The following is a 21,827-nucleotide window of genomic DNA, read 5'->3' as shown; positions in this document are numbered from 1 at the left end:
TTGTCAAAATACCACGATGAACGCGCGCGTCTTATTTCTGAAGCCTTTCACATCCATAAGAGTGGCGATGCATGTGTAAGCCTCCCCTCGATTTGACTCCTTCCGAATGATATAGCTTTCCTGTCTCATTGATTACAATTTATTGCCCAAGCGCATGCTAAATATCTGTTCTTTTCGTTTTCTTTTTTTTGTGTGTGTGTGTGTGTGTTTCGTTATTGGCGATAGTAGTAGAGTAAATATATATGCCGAATGAAAAAATAAAAACACTTGGTTGTTAGTCAGCGCTGTAATCTGTGTCCTTCTCTTCGTCCCGTCCTTTAGCGCTGTTTTCTGCTCATTACCGCTGATGTATCGAGGTGTCGGCAAAACAGGCCAACCGAACGATGGTCGTGGTTCCTTATCTTGCACACTCGTCGTTGTTAATTTCTGCCTTGTCCGCATACAGCGAATCTCAGCGTTAGCGCTAACAACTACTGAATATAGAAGTCGGGTGCAAGCGCTTCTCAAGTGGGCGAACAAAAAAAAAAAAAAAAGGAAGGAGGCGACCGGACAAAAAAAGCCCATCGGAAGGCAGCATGTTCTCTGATGGTCAGCTGTTACTGCGGTTATTTATTTATTTACTCTCAGTGCCGTTATGGCGTTACATACAGGAGTGATAAGCCCAAATTATGTTCAAAGTGGCTCTTGAAAGAAGTGTGATTACGGCTGACGGCGATGGGACAATTGATTTCATTCAGATGACATCTTCGGCACGAACGAACAGATCTGTACATGTTGGTCTGGCAGAATGGCATCCCAACCTGTAATCGATGGTCGACTCGAGATGAAACGAGGCAGGAATTGGAGAACGGGGTGTTCTTTAGCTCGGGGTTGGTAGAATAGATCTTATGTAAAATACATTATTATTATTACTTGAAAAAAAAAACTTTGAGCACCAGAAGGTTATCACACCTGTAGAACCACCAGATTAAAGCAGAATGTTCCAGTGGAATCTGATGATCAGTACTCGAACAAGGAGTGTCGCTGGAGACAACGTTTTGACAAGGGTGATTGTCTTCCTCAGGGCAGCAACTGCATTCCCTGGCAGCGTTTTCCCCAGCGAAAGATGGTGGAACGACATGAGTGCCCCTGATGTCCTTAGCACACGTAGCCAAACGACGCTAACGAAAGCACATGTTATCCTGGAAAAGACGAGACCCCTTGTCGAAACGTTGGCTTCGGCGGCATTTATTGTTCGACTACTGCTCATCGCCTCAAGTCTCCATACTTCTGCAAACTTCCGTCTCGCTCGAATTTCTTTATAATCTGGGTGCTGCAACGCAGGCAATCGCTGTTGGTCCTTACGTTCTATTTCACCCGTCTTTTATAAATCCTGCACGACCTGCTTTTCTTTCAGAGTGCTGGCAAGTCAGTTCACCCCTGAAATAACGCAGCTCCTGCTCCTGGCGGCTACCTCGAAGGAAAGAGTAAGTGAGAAACGTATATAAGGTGAAAAGTAGTATTAATCTTAGGGTCCTGTCGGTCCTGCCATGATCTCCTAGGTAACTGTCTACAATAACAGTAAGGACATAAATTACAAAGCCAGCTTATAGACGCAAGCGGCTTGGGTTGCTTCTGCAAGGCTTACAAACGGGATTATTGACTCGAGTCTTTAAAAGCTCGTAGTATTCTGTGAAATAACACATTGTTTTTTTATAACATACTTAAACATTCGTTGTATTACTATAGATGCCAGTTAAATGTACAGCTCACGGAAAAATTGGCGAGAGAGACCGTTCGATCAGTGCCTCAAATCTGCACGTCCTTATTCCTCAGCTTTTTAATTAGTTTCGGCACACATGGCGTCTCTTTAAGTCAGACCACCTTCGCCTTGCATTGCTTCAAGAGCAAATGCCTAACGTATTGAATTGTCTCGCTCTTTTCTCACAGCTGGCAATGCAGGACGTCCCCGTGAAATATCCTATACCCCCCGCCGTGCGCCTAGTGAACGTCTACCTGGAGGCTTCGTGGCTCAAGCACCTGGCCATCATCAACAAGCAGTCTAACGAGAGCCCCAAGGAGCTCGACAAGTACGTCGACGACGACGAAGCCGCGGACTACGAAAAAAGCTTGTCGCGGAGCGCTAACCTTATTCGGGAACAGGGCACCCACGACGACGGTACCCACCAGCTGCCAGCTCCGGAGGACAAGGAACCCGAGAGGGCTGACTCGCTCAGCGACGTCGACTCGGCCATGTCGTCGCAAACGACCAACCAGTCGTCACCATCCGCCCCGCTTGCATCAACCATACTGCAGGCGACGGGAAAACGGAGCCTGCCCGACAGTGACTTCCTCTCGGACTTCGATTCGGCCGAAGACACGTCGGATGGCATGGGACCCGATGCTTGTCTGAGGCGCCTCGCTGACCTTCAGTACACGGTCGCAGACTGTCTCAGAATCTCCCAGGAAAACCTGGCGACGGACAGCATACGGAGACGACGGTCGTCCTACAGGAACTCTAAGAGGAATCTGAGGAAGTACGTGTCCAGACCGGACTTGAATCGTGTCCTGAAGGACATCGAAGAAGTGCAAGGCCAGGAGTGCACCGCCGCTGCGACACCGTATTGGCACGACCCGGACGCCAACGTCTTTCAGGACTATGACGCCGGCATGGGGTTCGACGCGGCGGGACTGTTCTACCAGGCGCAGACGATGGTCCCGCCAACTATTATCAGTCACCCTAAGAGCCAAAGGACGAAGGAATCTGCCGTGACGTCAGATGAGGTCACGACGTGCCAGCCGCACAATCAGATCCTGTTCGGCCTGTACGCAAGGAAGTTTCAGCGGGCGTTGACAAAATTTGGTGAAGCGTGCTCCTCCCTCAGCAGAAGCAAGGAAGGATTGCCTGGAAAGAAAAGCCTGCTTGCAGCTCTGCGCAAAACGTATGTTAGGCCGCCTAAGTCCAAAACGGCTAAAGCAGAACAGCATGCTCCAAAGGAGAACATTCTGAACACATTTGACCTGCCACCGGTAGTTCAAGTTGAACTGGGCGAAGCACTTGACGTTCCCATGGAGAACTCTAAGCAAACCTTCAGAAAACACAAGGACGATGGTGGTGGCCTCCTTTATCTGTACAGCACACATGCGCCAGAACAACCACAAAATGGAAGTGAACAATTGTGTAGTGCTGAGGACATTAGACGATGTACTGTGCTCAGTGATGATGATATAAGGACGGACACTCAGTGCGAGTTGAGGAGAACAACATTGTTCGTACAACGGTACTGCAACATGGCGTGTCTGGTGTTGCTGGCCGATGCGGCAGAAGAGAATGAAGATTTCATCTATTCACTGGTGAGAATTTATCAACTAAAATAATGCATAGTTGGTTAAGCACCAGAAGCAGAAATATTCGCAATCTGTTCTATAACTCACACACACACATTATGAATGCTTCTGGTAAGCCTTCTGTGGTGTTGATGTACTCAGAGACTAGGAATGTAGAGACTAAAATGAACTCCCACTCTATTAAGTACTGCACCTTTGTTCTCCTAACCCACCCCTGCCTATAACAATTTGTACTCTAGTTAAATACTTGGAAAGCAATGCAATAAGAATCTTCAAATCGCTTCAAACAATAGTCAAAACATTATTCAAAGCATTATATGACCAATTTTGAAGAATTATCAGCATAAAACAAAGGTTCTCTAGCAACTGTATTCTGCATATTCAGCCAAATTACCGCCTCTCACAGCAGCTCCCTGCTGAATTGCAGTGGGGCTTCAAGACAACACATCTATAACTGCAGTGAAGCAGATTAGTAATTTAGTCACATAGAAGTCGCACGCACTGGCATAACACCTAACAACCCTGCAGATGTATATTTATTTATGGCAATAACTTAGGCAGTTTGCTTTTGCGTTCTCAGGCACATAACGAAAACACTCTGCGTGAGGGCGTTTGCAGGTGATGGCACTAGAGACAGTATGACACATACCAAGGCACCTCTCCCAACTACTTTCTATTTCTGTTTGTCACATTTATTTATTGAAATAAGTGATTAAAAACGTAATTAAATTGGCTTTTTGTCTAGTTTCAATTGATGTTGTGATCAATCCAGTTGTTAATAAACTAAGTAAACTTTCAATTAATCAGCCTGTTTTTCAGCTGGCTCTACTTAAGTAATTTTTCCATTGAGTTGGTACACCACTAAAGCAGCACAAGTGTAAAAATAAACTGCAAAAATAACTCCCAGGTAATGTGAACAACAAGAGTGGCAAACAAGGGAAGCTTGAACCAATGTTTCAACAAAGAGACCAGTAAGGTTGTAAGGAGACTTCAAGAAAATTTTAGTATTTTTGTGCTTTGTTTACTTCATTTTAAGGGGGCTTTATATACAAGCACAACAAGTACAACAGCACTGAACGCTTGTCAAAGCCCCCTTACAATTTTGAACAGTTCTAACCTCCACCTCCTTGTGAACATCTGTCCTGTGACAAGTAAAGTGTCGGATATCAACCTCTATTTTCCAGTGGAGGAGATGCATAGCTGAACTCGGCGATTTGGAGGTGGCAGCAAGGAGCTGGCAGCAGCGAGACACCCAACCGGAAAATGCTAGAGCGTGCGCTGAAGTGTGCTACAATAGCAAGCTCAGTAGCGTCAGAGGTGAGAAGCACTTGCACTGGTGATGAAATCTTATGAACTTGTGTCTTGTTCAAGGTGATGCTAAGAAGAAATGCCAAGTAAACCCAAATTGATTGATTAGACTCATGGGGTTCAACATCCCAAAGCTTCGTATTAATCTTGGCAGACTTGGTTTCTTTAATGTGTACCTAAATCTAAGCACACAAGCATTTTTTGAACTTTGCCCCATTCAAGTGTGACTGCCACGGCTTGGAATCGAATCCATGACCTCATGTTCAGCAGCAGAGTGTTGTAACCACTGTTCCACCATGGCAGGTAAAAAGAAAGTATACATTACACTTTTGCAACTGCAAATAGCCAAGCTTTGCCCTGCAACTGCAAATAGCCAAGCTTTGCTATGAGCCGAGGCTTGGTAAGGCAGATAATAGTGTGAAAACAGAAACGAAACCATGTGCAAATGTCTCCTTGAAATTCTCGCATCTATTCCCTATGATGCCATAAAGTTTGGGTGAAAGATGCTGTGCTTTTCGGGACCCTCATTGATGAAGGAGCATAACATTTCAAAATTTAGTGCCTGAAGAGTACTGCAATTGTATTTTGTCCCTGCTTCATTTATCTACATTTTGATGAATATGTAGATGATGAATATGATGAATTATCTTCATCTTATGTCAGGATACTGCCTGCTCCTTCATATGCCCATTTGGCCAGCAATAGAAAGTGAGGACTGTGGCCTGTGGTAACATGAACAGTATGTTCTTACTTCACCCTGTATTGTCACAAGCCATGCGCATTGCAGTTGGTAATGCAGCCTGTACCATGCCATTCATTTCATTTAGTCTAGGAATTAATTGGGAACTGTGAAATATTCCACATAGTGTTGTGCACATTGTACCTTCAGCGAGCTGTACAAAGCTTTCTTTTTTCTGTTTAGCTAATGCAGCTGTCATAAATGCTACTCTGGTGGCCACAAACTATTTTTTGTTTAGAAAGACAACAGTGCTAGACATACCCGAACATTGAAGATGCAGAAGAAAGAGCTAATAGTGCAATAGTACATAGGGACGAAAGTTGGACTACACACGTTACAAACTGCAAAATTTCAGAAATTGACAGTCATAAATTACAGATCATTTGTAACCACCACATTCTTTTACAGAATGTTCAATTAACTGCAATCATTTATTCACTACAGGCTAAACTAATGTACACTGTTCATCCATTACCTTTTCCTGACCTCGCATGTTGTTCGTTTCAGGTTCACTGCCAGCGCTCGAGGAAAACAAGCAGTGGCACTTCCGGTCGATACAGTGTGCACACGAAGAGTTCCTGAGGAGCAGTTGTATTAACAACATAAATGCATTGTAAGTTATCAAAACGTGCCTGCACTCTGTGCTCCAATCTTGTGTTGCTTTCGGTGCTTTACCACACGTGTTGCACAAGTGGTGCAAATGGATCAACCTGACATGGGCTGGAGTGTGCAGAATGCCAACCGTCAATATAAGGCCAATTTTATAACGATTCCACTCAAGAATTCAGTTTAGCCAACACCACTTAAAATTAGGAAAGACCTCTGCAAATCCTTCTCCCCACAGCTCCATCAGCATGCTGCATGGCACTAACATTTCGAAGTATTAGAGAGTTCCAGATTATCTGCATAGTTATTATTGTTTACGGACTACCAAGTTAGTGGAGCCATGGACAACAGCAGCAAAGCTCTTAGCAGCATCTTGTGATGCTGTGTGCAGTTACAATGCATCTGAAGAACTGTGTCACAGGAGTGTTCTTGCCAAAGTAAAATCATGAAAGGACTGCACTTTAACGATTATATCACTGCCAATGCTTTACACCAGCAGCAAAGTAGAATATGGTAGGTTGCTGCATTATTATATCTGTGCAATCTCTGGTTAAGTTCTGCGTCACAAGATGTCACTACCGGAATTGTGTCCCCCGATACACCTCTCCAGTGACCCGGCATTCCGCAAACATGCCCCACACCCCTACTCTTATGCGTTTATGGATAAGCTAAAGCTCTCTTTTATCTAATCATGGATGGTGTTTCCTCAGCCCATTCAAAACATGATGGAGCATCATATAAGGTACATTCATCAGATTATTCACATAAGTGAACTTCCTAAAATAAAAAATGACAAAAACTTATTTCACGAAAAGGCTACTGAGAGCATAAATTTGTCCTCCCATTACCAACCCAGAAGTGCACTTTCTTGACTGCCAAGATAGCAGACAAGTCCCATCATTGAGGAACACACACCAGATTAGTTGATCCTGATGTGAAAGAAAATGCAAATGATGACCATAAAAAAGTGATTAAGAATTGATCACTTCATGCGTGATCCCTGTTTGTACATCGTAAGGTATTCCTACTTGACATTGTTTGATAGGCTGACACTGGAAGAGGTGTCATGCAAAAGTGATTTTTTCTTTTTTTCTCAGAACTTATTCTTAGCCGCAGAATTCGATCCAGTTGATTACACATTATTTGCCGTATATAGCACTTAAAGTTCACATTTTAATCCAGCTTCATGTTTCAGAATACGAAAGCAGCATCAACTGAACAATATGACACTTGTTCACTTTCACAGTGCAATACCTTTTTCTTTTTCTGCACTCCTTAGATGTTACTACTGTATTTGGCACTTATGGAGCACACAGCAAGACATGAGAGGGTCTTCATTTACTTAACTTACTTGTTCATTAAATCTCCAGTAATAATCTACACTCTGCAATCTCAAAATAGACTTCTCCATAGTCCACAGATGAGGAAGTATATTTAGTCAATTCAGTGCACATTTGCAAGTTTTGAGGAGGACATGAAGTGTCAATTCATGCCCACCCACAAAATATGCACTCACTGCATCAAATTAAAACAATGAACACGCTTCCTCACATATAGAGCCATAAAAAAAAAGCTTCTTGAACATTGACAAGCGAAATTTATGTTTGTAAAGCAATGGACAACTGTGCCCTGTCAACCGTATAGTCTTGAGTTGATCATGTTAGGGTTACACTTTTGCAAGCACTAGACAGTGCTATTCCCTGCCTTTTAGCAGCACTGCTTGGACGCCAAGACGAGGAAAGTCAGCTTGTTGTGTTGGTGAAAATGTCAAATTTCCTGCCAGTCAATGAAGAAAGCTGCCGACACTTCTTGGTAGATGCAGTTTAGACAATAATGTTAGAACCGAGAACAACTCAACTGCGTTGTCAGGGGCACGAAGTCTTGCCCAGGCGATACGGGTAAGATTGGTCATTTAGAGCAAACATAATATTAGAGTAGAACAGCACTCAAAGGTAAAGCAAACTGCCCCCGTAATGAATGGCACATGTCTCAAAACTTCTTCACTTTGCAAAGAGCAGGGTAGTGTGGCCCTTGACCAACACCACTGTGATCAAATAATGTCTCAGCAATTCTTGTTATAAAAAGTGGCTTGAGAAACACATATCTAAAGCAGATGCTAAAAGCACCTTGGCACAAAGTGACAGCCAAGAAACAGTGGAGAAGCATTACAATAGAGCAATGACTAGGACTTGGCAGAGTCTATGGGACTAGTGCGCTATGGTTCGAGTGTTATAGCTATAAGCGGAAAAATTTTTAGAATTAGAGGTAGGCTTGAAAACCTAACCTCGTATGATCATACTTTCTTTGCTGCAGCTGACATTACATATGAACATATAAGTATCCATGTTTCTGGCCTCATGGAATATTCACTTGCCGCGATGGCTCAGTGGCTATGGCATTGCGGCGCTGAGCATGAGTTAGGTCGTGGGTTTGATTCCTGGCTGCATTTAGATGCAGGCAGAACGCAGTGTACCATGCATAACAAACCAGCAGAACACTTGAGTACCATGCTTTGTTTTCATGTTAAAGAACCCCAGTAGGTCAAAGTTAATCTGGGGTCCTCCACTACATAGTTAATCCAAAATTTAATTTTAAACTTTGTGCCATATTTCAGGTCACTTGGTAACACATGGATACAAGCAACCCAGTGTGAAGATCACGAGAGCTTCAAGGTGACAACAGACGACCCAAAGAATTTGCAATCAGCAAGTGTACTTTAAATCAATTTGTTACGGTGAACATCGCTTCATCATCACTTTAACATCAGTGCTGTTTCACATTGCCGTGGCAACTGAATGTACATTGACAACCATAATTCCATTGTGTTCATAGCACAAAAAGAAAGAATAAAGCTGTCATAATAAACACGTACATGAGGAATGCAATAAAATGATGTACTTTATTTATCTGAAACTGGGAGCTCTTTGTTAACTTGTGACATCAGCAGCTGCAGAACTTGGGCTGCCTTTAGCTTGCAGACATCAAAAGGGTCTTTCTCGATAACATACTGAAGCCACTCTCGAATCTCAACGAGTTCGTGCTCACTACTGGACAGCAGCAAGCAGGTTGGAATGGTGATGAATATTACTGACAGTGCAAACAGGACCGCATCACGAACACAAGCCTCTGTGTGGTACTTCAGGGCCGACACAAAGTCCATGAGGCAGTGGGCCATGTGGGCACTGCTCGGGCAGTTGGCAGCCGAGTCTTGCACAATGCCCAGTGTGCAGATGAGACGTGCCAGAACAAAGCTGTCCTCACCTAAAAGGTCAAATGTGTTCTCCTTCCTGTCGTAGTAACTCATCAATGGGTAGAAGAAGAATCCAGCGACGTCGGAAAAGCGATTTTTGGCAGGCTTCATGATGGTTGTGGCACCCTTGCTGATGATTCGTGTCTTAGCCTTTACACGTTCCATCACGACAGATTGCCAATGTGTGTCGGCCATGCTTGAAATGCTTTTTTCGGCTACTGGAGGCACAGCTGTAGGTGGTGATGCTAGCTGGTTGCTGGCCAGTGCAAGAACCTCCAGTATGTCCAGCCTCTGCCTGATGTTCAAGTGGGCCCCATAGAACTGCTCTGTCAGGTAAGTTGCAACAACCTTAGGACTGTTTACAGCCAAGGTAACCTGGGCGTGCTGTCTCAAGGGTACAAACCTGTCGAGGCCGAACTTGTCATCTAGGTAAAGAAGTATTTTGGCTAGTTCTTCAGCTACATCTGGTAATTCATCTTTACAAGTCTGAATCAAGCTAGCTACAGTCTGCAGGCAAGATTCAACCCAGTCTCTGTTTTCTTGATCTAGGAGCCCCTCCATGCAGTCGCGCAGGTACACAGGCTTTTTTACACCATGTGGCGTGTCGTGCGACATGTCAAAGGGCTCAAGGTCGTCATCACTATCCAGTTCAATGGTCATATTATCATTATTGGCCACATTGGCCTTTTCCGTTTCTTCTTCAATACTAACACCTTCCTCCATACTTGCTTCGACAGGGTCTGACGGTTTAACAGTTATGTCTGTAAGTGACAACAGGTAGTTGACATCGTCGTTACAATTGTACTCGAAGTTAAGTTTTGGGCCTTCTGGCTGAAGTACAGCGGAAAACTGCTCCGCTGTAATCATGCCGTACAATCGTACCCATTCATCTGGTGATGAAATATGGCTTTGTACGCCGTGCAGTAGCTTAGACATGAGGCCGTCAGCAGTGGTTTTGTCAAAGCTGGTCACCTTCAAGTGTCCAAGAGATATCATCAACGCACTCGTAAGATACTTCTGTTGTTCCTCACTCTGATGCTTCATGAATGTCTTGTCTCCCCAAACACTGAGGACCTCATTCACAAAGTCAAAGAATATCGGCCTCCTCCTCTCTGATGATGCAAGGTACCCAATGACATTCTGCAGTACAATTGCTTTGCTAAACGTTTTCATCAACGGCAGCTTCATGGTAAGGAAGAACTTAAGCCTGCTGTTTGTACAGACAGAATCAGCTAAAAACCAGTCGACGTGGTTGTAGTCGCGAAGAGCAGAAAGCAGCACAACAATCATGCTTTCCATACAGTCGTCTAGTGCGGAGGTGACAACTTTCACGCACACGCGCCGGAAAATAAAATCGCCTTCGCAACGGCGCACTAGCTTTGGAACGAGGTGCTTCGCAAGAAGCTCCGATTGTCCAACTAGACACACTCGACCAAGAAGTCTGCTGAAAAACGCCACATGAACATCGGCACCACGGTCCACTTCATCGCGGGCGTAGCTCAAGGCTCCAAGGATGCTGTCGAAAAGGGACTCGAAGTACGCGTTCGTTGTCAGGCAGTTCGGAATATCCTGATCACGAATGTTGGCGATCCGTACGGGCAATGACACGAGGATGGTTAGAGCCGAGCACGACCATTCGCTGGAGTAGTCAGCGACGTTCCGGCGACACTGTCCGATCAGCAACCTGTGCAGGTAATTGCCTTGCACAAACTTGCTGAGAAGTGCAACAACCTTGTCGCGTCTGAAGCTCTTGTTGTAACGCTGAAGAGCGGACGCCAACACGAGAAGAAGGTCCTCAGGAGGACAGCGCATCACGACAGCGTCGTAAGCATTATCTTCCTCGGCGTTTCTCAACGTATTTGCGCTTAGGTTGTCAAGAAGGGAAGTTACGAAGTGACAGTAGAGGGAGGCGTCGGCACTGGAAAGGCTGGCCTCCGGAGGCAAGCCTAAGATCCTCTGGATTTCTTCCCTCTTGTCATTGATGGTGATATGGGACAGCAACTTACATGTGAGCTCGATGGCTTCAGAAGTGGAACTGGCGTTTTCACTCATGCTTCTTCGCTCGACTTTTCAGGCGGGTAACCACGCTTGTGCACCGTGACCAAAAGAAGCAGTAGACACAGATCTATGGCAGTAACTTTCTCGCATGGTCGAACCGTAGAATACGAGACCGAATGCGCCGCACGTGAGCTACACGAGCCACAAAACACGCGAACGCGGGTATCTAAAAAAGACGCTGCACAGGCTGCACATTGTTGCCGAAATGTAGTAAGCTGACTCGGCTGAACAGAGCCGAGGAAATGTTTGCTCGCGGCGGTTTGATCAAAGCTAGCTTTCACATCTCACACACAGTCGGCGCCACTAGCTTCGCCGGCAGCGACGCGCGTGAGTGAGAAGCGAGAAACGGGCGCAGATGAACGCGAGCGTTGCGGTGAGCGTGTAGTGTACTGTGTGCTCTCGTGTGGGTCGCGCCCTTCTACGTGCGATGTTTTCGACGGTGTTTACGTGTGTCATCTCATCAGAGTCCTAGTGTGTGTGTGTGGTTGTGACGGTGTGTGGATAGTGCGTACTTACGATCGCTATGGAAGCCTTCAATGACTTGCAGCGCCACTGGGCTAAGCGATTTCCCCACTCAAAACTTTCGCTGATATGGGAAGAGGACCTACGCACCCTGTTGTCGACGCACAGGCAGCGCGTCGCTCAACTCCGAGAGGAACTCGAGCAAGAGGAGTTTCTGGTGCAGTATTTCGAAAGGTACCTGTCGGATGCTGAACGTGTCAAGCGATCGTCGTCGCGAGACAACACCGGCGACAGAAAAGCCGGGTCTACAAATGGCGACAGTCCGCGTAACAGCAACGGCGTCGGAACTTCAAACGGATTGCCCGAGGCGGCGGCCGGCGTTACGTCATCGACATGCGAAAAAGCGGCAAGCTTGAAGCGCGACAAAGCTGCCAGCAGTGCGGAAAGTCAGTCAGCGCCCGTTAACGGCACAACCGATGAGCACGGAAAGCCGTATGTGACCGTGATCGCCGTGAGTGGGTTTACGCGCTCGGCCAGCTCCGAGAGAAGCGGCTCCTCCGTCGCGGCTGCGTCCACCGGCTCGACAGCAACTACACAGGTTGCCGCTGAAGCGCAGGAGCTGAGACGCCGGAGGAAGCCACCGACGCCGCCTCCTAAACGTGCCAAGTGGCCGCCGCCTTCCGCCGTTACACAGCTGGCACAAAACGACGCGGCGGCGACATCGGACACTGCCGAGCCCGTCGCTGCCACCGTGCCACCGTCAAATGATGGCCCGAGCCAAAGCGAACCCGCTGCTTCCAGGGCTCAAAGCGACGTTCCGCCTGCGTTCAGTACTTTCCGACCGGCCAGCCAGCTAGCTAGCGCTCCGTCCCATCCGCCGCCGGCCCGACCACACGGATACCCGCAGCCCCTGCGCGAGGCACCTCCTCCGCCCACCGCACCGGTAATCGAGTCGACGGACGACCAAGATGGATACGACGTCATCTACGACACAGTGGCCCTGGACGACGAAGTGTGCTCGTCCAAGGGCGCCGACGAAGAGGACCAAGGTTCGAGTCCCGAGCCGGATTACGTGGAATTCGGCAAGCTGGAGAGGCCGCGCGCCGTGAGGAGCGCCTCCGACGACGCTGGAGGAGGCAGCGTGCCCAGTCCCGCCGCGTCGTCGTCCGCCACGTACGAGAACATGGCGCTGCTCGTGAAGGCCTCGGAGTCTATGGACTCGGAGGAGGACGACGCGGCGTCCATGCTTCGCTCGATGTCGAGCGACGCGGAGCTGGACCAGGACGCTGGCACCGCGACCACCGGGAGCGACCACAGCGGTAGCGGCGGCCGCAGCGCCGATCTGCACCGGTGCAAGACTGAGGAGCAGCTTGACGTCGACTCCGGTAAGTGGGGACCCTTTGGACCGACTACATCGCGATGACCGTCGAACAGAAATTTCTAATATGTGGTTGTGCCATTCGTAGCCGTTGCTTAGATTCAAACCTGCGGAGCCAAAAGAAAACCAGAATGAAACCTGGTTGTCAACGGCCGCAGCTCTACGTCCCTGTTCAATCTGCGTCCAGCCTAACTGCACCTCCGCAGTATATATTCAAGGACTTGGAATGGGCCGCGGTGTTCTTAACGTCTCAAACCCCTCGACAGCATCGGTCCTAATTTTGAACTTAATTCGGCATAAGCGCCTTGAGCCTTGCAGTACAGCTTTGCGAGAAGCCGCTCGTTTCACCAGTCAGCCGCATTCGAACACTCGCACGCCATTTGCCGTTGCCAAGTACCACGGAACGCTAAAGAAAGGCTGCGTTCTTCATGTTTCGGCCCAGCAGGCGTTTCACGCCTCAGATGGGTCGCGCACAGTTTCGTTTTGCGTCCAACAGTGTGATTGTCCGTCGTCGGGTCATTAGCCCGGCTCAAGTCGCTCGCAGAATCCACACCGGCGCAATCCCTGCTGTATCCGGTACTTTTTTAGTGTTGTCACCGTAACCCGAGTGAGCCATCGCGAGTTCCGTCTCTGTTTTGACGCCACCTCCGTCGGATCTCGCGTGACAAAGTAAAGGGACGAGCGAAGGAAAAAGAAAACCAAGTACGAGCGGGTTCGCAGCGCATGTGCGGGCGCCGATGACACACAGCCAACTTCCGGCATAGCGTCGGGTGGCGTTCTGCCTCGTATCTCGCTTGGCTGGTCGCGCTCGCTGTAGTTGTTGGCTGAGTGCGGTTCTGTTGAAAGGAGGCTCGAAGGGGAGACCGTGCTAGGTGAAAGGAGGCATCACGTCTCGACTGTAAATGGGTCAAAGCGCGCTTTGCCGCCTGACTATGTCCCTCTGTTCATTCATCTACTTCTGTTCACGCGATTCGGGTGGGCCTCTTGAAAGAAGCGTGGAAAATCAGTTCCGCCACACTTTGTATAGATAAGGTCTGTATACCAACCACCATGGCTCTGCTGGCATTTCTGGAGCTGCGGGCGCTAATCGGTTTTTCTCCGAGGCTAACACACCGGTGGCGACGCCTTCAGCTGGAGGAACCGATTTCGAGGCTTATGACCACTCCTTACCTTCGTTATCTAGCAGGAATCTCCGTGGCGTGACGCTGCAGAGGGTCTCTTTCGTCGTTGAGGCGGTGGCTTTCGTGCAATCTGAAGAAACGATTTCTACGCGGGTATCAATGCGATCTGTGATTAAATAAATTACCGTTTTATTATCTTTCCCCTTGTACTGAATGGTCCACCGCTGATTAAAAGGTGTATGTATGTCATGGAGGCATCGAGACAACTTTTTATGCATAGGTGCTTGCCTAACTTGTCATATTAGCATCATGTTTTCGATAAAGTTTCTAAAATGTTGCAGTTTATTAGCTTTGCTAGAACTTAATTTTTCGTTTTAAGACACATCCACCGTTAGACGAGCCGAATAAAGCATAACTGGAGGCTTAGCGCGGGAAAGAATATGCTAACATATGGTGTTTTAGAAGGAAAACGCATTCAATTCGCCCTCCATTGGGGAAGCAAGAAGGCTCTCGAGGCGTCTACTGTGAAATTTTTCCATACTGTCTTCTCCGATTTTGGCTGCTATCGGCCTCTCTGATTGTCTGAATATTCCAACAAGTCGGAATTGAACAACATGGTGGAATTTGACAGATTCCAGGAGTGCTATCCCGGTCATTCTCAAAATTCCGCCGTATTATCAAATTATGGAATCACGGCGTTTTGAGCCTGTCGGAACGGACGAAAGATGGCGAGTTCGACAGCGGCCAGTTTGCCAGCCCAGAATTGCAGACAGTGGTGTCCTTGCCACATTTGCTAGCCTATCTAATTCCGCCGGATATACGCGTTGTCGGCGACCCAAAAGATAACATCGACAATCATTGTAGAGATGCGCGAACGAAAGCTGCTCGGAGCGTACTGGCTTTCGTTTAGACAAAGTTATCTGGGACGTATGAACTTTTTGATCGCATCGTTGACTCATCTAATTCCTATGTGGCTTAGTCGTTCCCGATATGAAGCACTCGGCACGGTATCTATAGAAATCATACCGAATCTACAGCGCTGACAATGAGTCTGGCACTGGTTTGTAATATCGAGAAAAACCCTACACGACCTAACACTGTGCAAGGTACAGTTGTCACGATAGATATTATATTTCGATGTGAGCTTGTTGTCATTCTGTGAGACGTCCTTCGCAAGTGTTCTCTCTGTCCTATTCGCTATCTCTCCTATTCTGGGATATTTTGAGCCTGAGGAAACAAGATAGCGAGTGAGAGCGTGATGCTTATCCCCCTGCACTTTCTTTTTTCTTTGCCGACCGTGTTGCCAAACCACCCTTTCCCCATTCACATCTCACTCATGACCTTGCGCTAACCTTGACTGTATTTACATCTTGTCCTAAAGTTTCGTTACCTGAACTCGGCGCAAGCGGGTCGAGTCAGAAGTCCAGATGACCCAGCCCGACCCGCTAGCCAGCGTTTATATACGAACCCATCGACCAGATTCCTGTCCAGACAAGCTTGCTCGAGTCGACTTTATGGGGTTCACGTAGCTTAGGATTCATTATACTGAAGCACCTGCCTGCAGAGCCGCAGCAAATCCGATATTCACTGCCGCTGCGAAGATTCCGTGGATATCAATGGCGCCTCTATCCCGCTTCTGTGTCAGTTCTGGAACAACCATTTTCATGGGTGCTCGCTCGAAAGGTCACGGTGGTAGCTTGTTGCTGAGAGACCTATTGTAGCGGCTTGGAATCGGTGCTTGCGTTCTTAGCAGCATAAAAAAAAATTTCAGTGGTGGTATACATTTTCTGCATGAGTAATATAAGGGTGGTGGGAAATCCATTGCCTCCACGTATCTCCGACCACTATATATATATATAGTATCTGCATTCTTATCTCTTTTCTGCACAATTGTATATCATAATTGAAGCACCACAGATGCCTCTTGCTGTCCCCGTCACCACTGTTCGCGAATGCTCCGAGTGCAATTCAGCTACCCGCTTGGAAGATCGTAGACGTTATCGGGTGCCGTGAAGCGCATTTCCCACCCTTTCGGTTTCGCTGCTTGTTCGGCCAGAAGATTGTGCAAGTGGAGCTGCCACCTCTCGACAGATAATGGGCGTATTTCACTGCTGACAGTGGAGAAGGAGATGAATTCTACACCGAGCTCTAGTAATGCCGGGCTGACTTTTTTTTAATCGCACCTCAGAGTCGAGTTTCTTCTATAGAACAGCGTGAAAGATATTTCACGACTTCTATCCGCTTCGAGAACAGTCTCTCGCATCGGGCATCTGTTTAGTAGTACTAAATTGCTGAGGGTGACGACAGCAGCAAAGAAAGTATCTATACGGTGTGCAGTGTATGGGCATAGTATATACCGGCGTGCGGAGAGAACTTCGATGAAGCCTAGGTCACAAAGCAACACTGTGTCTATACACGACGTAGCGATTGAGCATTATGCAAGGTGCGGATAGGCTGGAGAACCAGAAAGCAGCTGGGCTCTTGATACCGCGCGCTTGGACGCGTCCAACAGCCGCGCGAGCTTTGGCCCCAAACGCGCTGCTGAAATTGTAGCCGCCGCCTGAACAGCGCACCTCGCGCGGGAGGAAGTCCCTCTTGCTGGCGAACGCACCACCTGTTGTGCGCGCTGTGTCACGTGTTGCAGATATAAAGAGGAAAAGACGCTTGTTTATCCCCCGCATCTGTGTAGCTCGTTTTTGGCATCTCCGCGCCTTTTGAATATTCACGTATACACGGGACGCGTTTTGCGGCGCTGCTGTTGCGCCGGCGCGAAACGCGTCGTGACCGCTGCCCACGTGTTTTCAACGGATCTCTTTATGCGGCGAAGTGTGCATCAAAGGGTTGAGGGGCGTTGCCCACGTTAATCGGCGCAGTTGCATTATAATCGGGCAGAATGCGCACAGCTGGCGCGCTTCGTGTCGGAAGCACGTTACACGCTCGTGCTCGTGGTGTCTGTACGTGCTTGCGCGCGCGCGCGCGCGCACGGTTCTTTTCGGCTGTCGAAGGCCAAATGTTTGCTTGGACACAGCTTGACGCATGTCGTCTGGGACAGCGTTGCAGCCATGCATGGAAACACGGAAGATGCCAATGATTTCTCGTCGTTCATTTCGTATTCCATGGCTGCGTCTGACACTCGCCGTGGACGGCTAAGTAGGATGCGGTCGCCTCACGTCTCGATTCATAATTCTGACTAAACGGGCGAAAAAGACAGCCTTGCAAAGGCAACGTTGTATATAGTCAAAAACTTTTCAGGCTACTTTGCTGTCTATGCAAAGCTGATAGTTGGGAACTCAGCGGGAAGGTCGCCTGCGCACAAGAAAGCGTGTATACAGTCACGCTTTCTAATGCGCTAAATGCAAACTGCGTCGCTCCCACTGGCCAGCGGTAACGGCGGCGTCCGAGCCAATTAGTGCGAGAAGAAAGTGGAGAAATTTATCGTTAGGAAACACTACTTTGCGGATCATCTGTTGTAAAAAAGTTATAAACAGGGATCAGGTATTTCAGAAAGGCTAGTGATAAATGTGCAGAACGACAAGCAATGGCAAGCCTTAGAACAACTACACCTGAGGAATAGTTGTCGAAAGTAGCGTTTGCCTCTCTGTTTGTCTGTCTGTCTGTCTGTCTCTCTGTCTGTCTGTCTCTCTGTCTCTCTCTCTCTCTCTCTCTTTCTTTCTCTGTGTGTGTGTGTGTGTGTGTGTGTTCTAGGCGCTTTTTCTGGTGCCATTGTGCCATTTTTGCGATATGTCACAAGAAAAACGCCCCAGCTAGTGGTTTTCAGAACCAAGATTCAATATGAAGGTACATAATTATATGTAAGGGGGGGGGGGGGCATTGAAGGTCGAGGTTGATATATCGTGGGAAGGAAGTGACGGGACCGTTATTCAGAAAAAACCATCTAAAGGACAGGAAAGTGTGCAGGAGACAGTGGGTAATTAAGAGGACAGCGCTGGACAAAGTCGTCAGGTGCGACCGCGGCCACTCCACGTGAGTAATGTGGTACGTTTGAGGACAGATGAAAGCTTGTTGAGGCCAATTGCTGCTGCTCTGCAGGCTGATGCCATAACGTATAGTGGTGGCTTCAGTTAGATGGGGTGTCAGCGCTGCTAGAATTTGGTGGGTGATTCTGTCGCTATTTTTCCATTAACCTCTGTCTCACTCAGCCTCCTTCTTACCGACGATCTTGAAACACTAAGCGTTGTACGTAATCGGTTGTAAATCCTCCTCTCCGAGTAAGGCGTTCCGCACCGAGTAAAACCCCGCCAGGGGACCATAAATAAACTGCTCCATGACGCCAAACTCGTCGCAGTCACGCACAGAGCGGTGGAGGCGCGCGCCCGCCCTCTCTCGAATGACCAAGCTGGCCTGTTACTGTATACAAGGTCACCAGATCGTCCAGAGGGAAATACATCGCGCCTTCTGTATGCGCGTTTTATTTATTTTATTTTTTCGAGGCAACGGTCTTTCAGATGCCTGGTGACGAACTACACACCCTGAAAGAGACGCTTCGACTTGCCTGTTTCCATCAACACCACTACCACGTTCCTCCTCACTTTTCTGCTCCGTTTGCTTCCCTTCCTTAGTGCAAGGCAGCCCCATTTGTGCTCCGCCTGGTTAACCTTCTTTGCATGCTTAACCCTACGAGCTCATAATTCCTATCACAATAAATATCTCTCTCTCTCTCTCTCTCCTGCCTGCGAGCGGCACACCGTTCCTTCGAGTAGACATGCTCACGTGCGGTAGACAGCAGCAGCAGCGGCAGTCAAGGGCACGCACGAATAGGCCTCGGAGCAAAAAGAAACGAACACCCGAGGGGTTTTTCCCCGCGGCAAGATCGCGAGAGGGATACGCATGGGCCCTGCGCGTGCGCAGGCGTGCACTTTAGAGGAGACCGTATCTGCAGTGTAGGTTACTCGGACGAAACATACGTCGAAAAAAAAAGGAGAGAGAGGACGGGAAGTCTTTTCTCTGTTCCACGAGGCTTTGAACTTGCCGATGCACATGGCTGTGATTTCACTCTGCCGCAGAGGTTGCGTTCAAGTTTTGGTGAAACCGTGACTCCGAGCGAAGTGTGAATAACGACCACGATGGCCGCTGCCAGATGGTGCTTGTCCGCCCTAAAATCCGTGTTTTACGTTGTGCGATATATAACCGCTGTTTTCTCAGTTTGGTAAAAGTGCGCTATACATTTTTTTAAAGACTACATTGTTTTCGCATGGTGTCAAAAATTATATTTCAAAGGAAAGCGTTGTGTTATCCGCATAGGTAGCTCCTTTAATGACATCCGCCTTCGAAGATATGCCCGTGTGGAATAATCGGAGGGGAAGCGTGTCGTTCATGAATCGACTGTATCGGCATGAGCGTTGGCTGTCAAGTAGACTGCGATAAACCACGGGGGTTCTGGATGATTTGCTTGCCTGTTTATATACAAGCAGTCTGTACGATAGAGAGTTGGTCCATGGTCAGCATGGTCGTCGGTAACCCGAATAGTAGTAGTTTTGTAAGTAAACGCTTAGTAGACAATATCGCTTGCGCAATCGTACTGACCTATGTAAGCCATTGTGCATATATATATATATATATATATATATATATATGTGTGTGTGTGTGTGTGTGTATGTGTGTGTGTGTGTGTGTGTGTGTGTGTGTGTGTGTGTGTGTGTGTGTGTGTGTGTGTGTGTGTGTGTGTGTCAATGCGGATGGTAAAAAGCGTTGCCGCATGCGATGAGTTTGGACTTGTAGCGGTGAAAAAAGGGGGGAGGGAAGACAACTATGAGCCGTCAGCACTCAGCACTTTTATGTGCGTGCGTTCTGTATTTTATTCTATTATTATGGAAAAAAAACGATACTTGCCGTTTCCTGCAGAAGAAGTCGTTCATTTAAACTCCCGAAACAAGTGTAATGCTCACGTCGCCGACCGTTTGTAACCTTTCTTTACATTCTTTTACAAGTCTTGCGCGAACTAATCACAACACACATACACGTAGACACGGTGCAAGTGCTTCATATGAAAGGTGCTCAAAGTAACGTAGCTGGACGTTCTGCTCAGTCGGTTCTCTCGATTCTTTATTCCTTTTTTTTTTTGCGAGCAACAGCTGTCTAATCAATCCTACATGCATCTCGGTTACATCCGTGTCGTTTCTCGAAATGAGACGCCCTCACAACTGCTCAAAGTCTTCGCGCCTCGCAACCCATTTTCCACACCTCCAGCCAGTTCTTCCCGTGAACTCCACCCTCGCCTTCCGCCGTGGAAGTTGGCCGGCAAACCCTTCACTAATCTACTTGTCATCGGCGTGAAGCGAAGTAAGCTCTGCCGATTGTATGCCGCGGAGCTGGTTCGCGCCTGCTGCCGCAATGCGTTGATATACGCTTATGCACGCCTGTCCGCGAACGGGTGACAAATCCTTTTAGTCTTGCAGCGTCCTCTTCCCATCCCACCTGCGTTTTCGCAATCGCGTTAAACGTGTTACCGATCGAGTGACCCATCCTTCGGCGATGTCAGTCACTGGCAGGGCCATGAGTATTGCATCTTTCTTTTCTTTTCCTGACATACTTTGCGGTCGCTGCGAGGTAAACGAGGGCCTCGCATCTTCTGTGTCAGCGGCCCCCTCCCCATCTTTTGTGGCGGGGGTAACTGCGGGCGCGTTTTCTGACCCCCAGAAGAGGTGCGTCGACCGCTTTATCTTGACGGATTGCTGCTGCTGCTGCTTCAGTGCTGCCACCAGCGCCGCTGCCAGAGCCTGTCGATCGGGGGAGGGGGGATTGCCTCGTCGGCTCTTCCCGATATGGTCTTCGCCAAAGTCTGTCCTGTCCCCGTGTATGATAGTATACGACCCTGTCGCGCGATCCGCCGTTTGCTCGTCTCGTTCGTTCGCCAGGCTTGACAAGCCCTGCTGGCGGAAGGAGCCGGTAAAAAAAGAAGAAGAAGAAGAAGAAAGGCAGGACTTTGACCTCTCCCGACGGCACGCGAGCGCGGAAGCTTGTCCACGCGTACGCGTCGGATCGAAGACGTCAACTGCGCAGACGTTTCGTGCGCGTCGTGTATCAGTTTGGTTAGCATGATCAGCTGGACTGTTCGCGGATGGCCGTCAGATTCCTTGAGCAATTGTGGCCTTCCTGAGGGCTGCTGAGAGAGGGTAATAATAAATTGGGGGAGGAAGGAAACGTGGGTCTCGCGCCACTTGAATGGGACAGAGCGGCGGCGCTCGCCAAATCGATGGGATGCAGGGGAAGGTTGTACGTGTGTGGGCGCTTTTCTTGAATGGAAGCATTGCTAGGGTTGTGCCTGTCATACGGAGGACTCGCGCGCGTTTCCCTGGGCCGTGGAAGCTCTTTGGTTGCAGTCATCGTCATAGCGGATGATCATCATTACTATGATATGATATTTGTCAAAGTTTGTAACAGACAAGGCGCCTCGATCGGCTCCGAGCCCGAGACCTCCTTTTACGAAAACCGATGGCTTTTATAAGGTAACCGTTGCGGTGCACGAAATCTCTCGTAAGCAAGGGCCGAGTTGTAGTAGTAGTAAAGGCTCTTTTAAGAAAGTTTGTGCTGCATTGGGGCACCTCAGTCTAGGAGCCC

At 48.2% G+C, this 21,827-nt stretch overlaps 3 protein-coding genes across 3 annotated transcripts in view; 2 read left to right on the top strand and 1 right to left on the bottom strand.

The window, feature by feature from the left end:
- Positions 1-8,893, top strand: part of HPS4 (Hermansky-Pudlak syndrome 4 protein) — a 45,687-nt gene extending 36,794 nt beyond the window's left edge. The window contains exons 8-12 of the mRNA XM_075684681.1: positions 1,397-1,466; positions 1,930-3,333; positions 4,512-4,644; positions 5,882-5,987; positions 8,595-8,893. Coding sequence (XP_075540796.1) covers positions 1,397-1,466; positions 1,930-3,333; positions 4,512-4,644; positions 5,882-5,987; positions 8,595-8,700 — 1,819 coding nt within the window. The 3' untranslated portion in view covers positions 8,701-8,893. The remainder of the gene's footprint in view (positions 1-1,396; positions 1,467-1,929; positions 3,334-4,511; positions 4,645-5,881; positions 5,988-8,594) is intronic.
- LOC142575358 (telomere length regulation protein TEL2 homolog) lies at positions 8,861-11,509 on the bottom strand. The gene has a single exon (XM_075684680.1). The coding sequence runs from the start codon at positions 11,280-11,282 to the stop codon at positions 8,880-8,882; it is 2,403 nt and encodes an 800-aa protein (XP_075540795.1). The 5' UTR covers positions 11,283-11,509; the 3' UTR covers positions 8,861-8,879.
- A 112-nt stretch (positions 11,510-11,621) lies between these two features.
- Positions 11,622-21,827, top strand: part of RhoGAP1A (Rho GTPase activating protein at 1A) — a 183,906-nt gene continuing 173,700 nt past the window's right edge. The window contains exon 1 of the mRNA XM_075684678.1: positions 11,622-13,135. Within this exon, the coding sequence (XP_075540793.1) occupies positions 11,812-13,135 (1,324 nt within the window). The 5' untranslated portion in view covers positions 11,622-11,811. The remainder of the gene's footprint in view (positions 13,136-21,827) is intronic.

Source organism: Dermacentor variabilis, chromosome 3 (assembly GCF_050947875.1).
Source record: "Dermacentor variabilis isolate Ectoservices chromosome 3, ASM5094787v1, whole genome shotgun sequence".
Taxonomy (NCBI): Eukaryota; Metazoa; Arthropoda; class Arachnida; order Ixodida; family Ixodidae; genus Dermacentor; species Dermacentor variabilis.
This window is presented reverse-complemented; position numbering and strand designations above follow the sequence as displayed.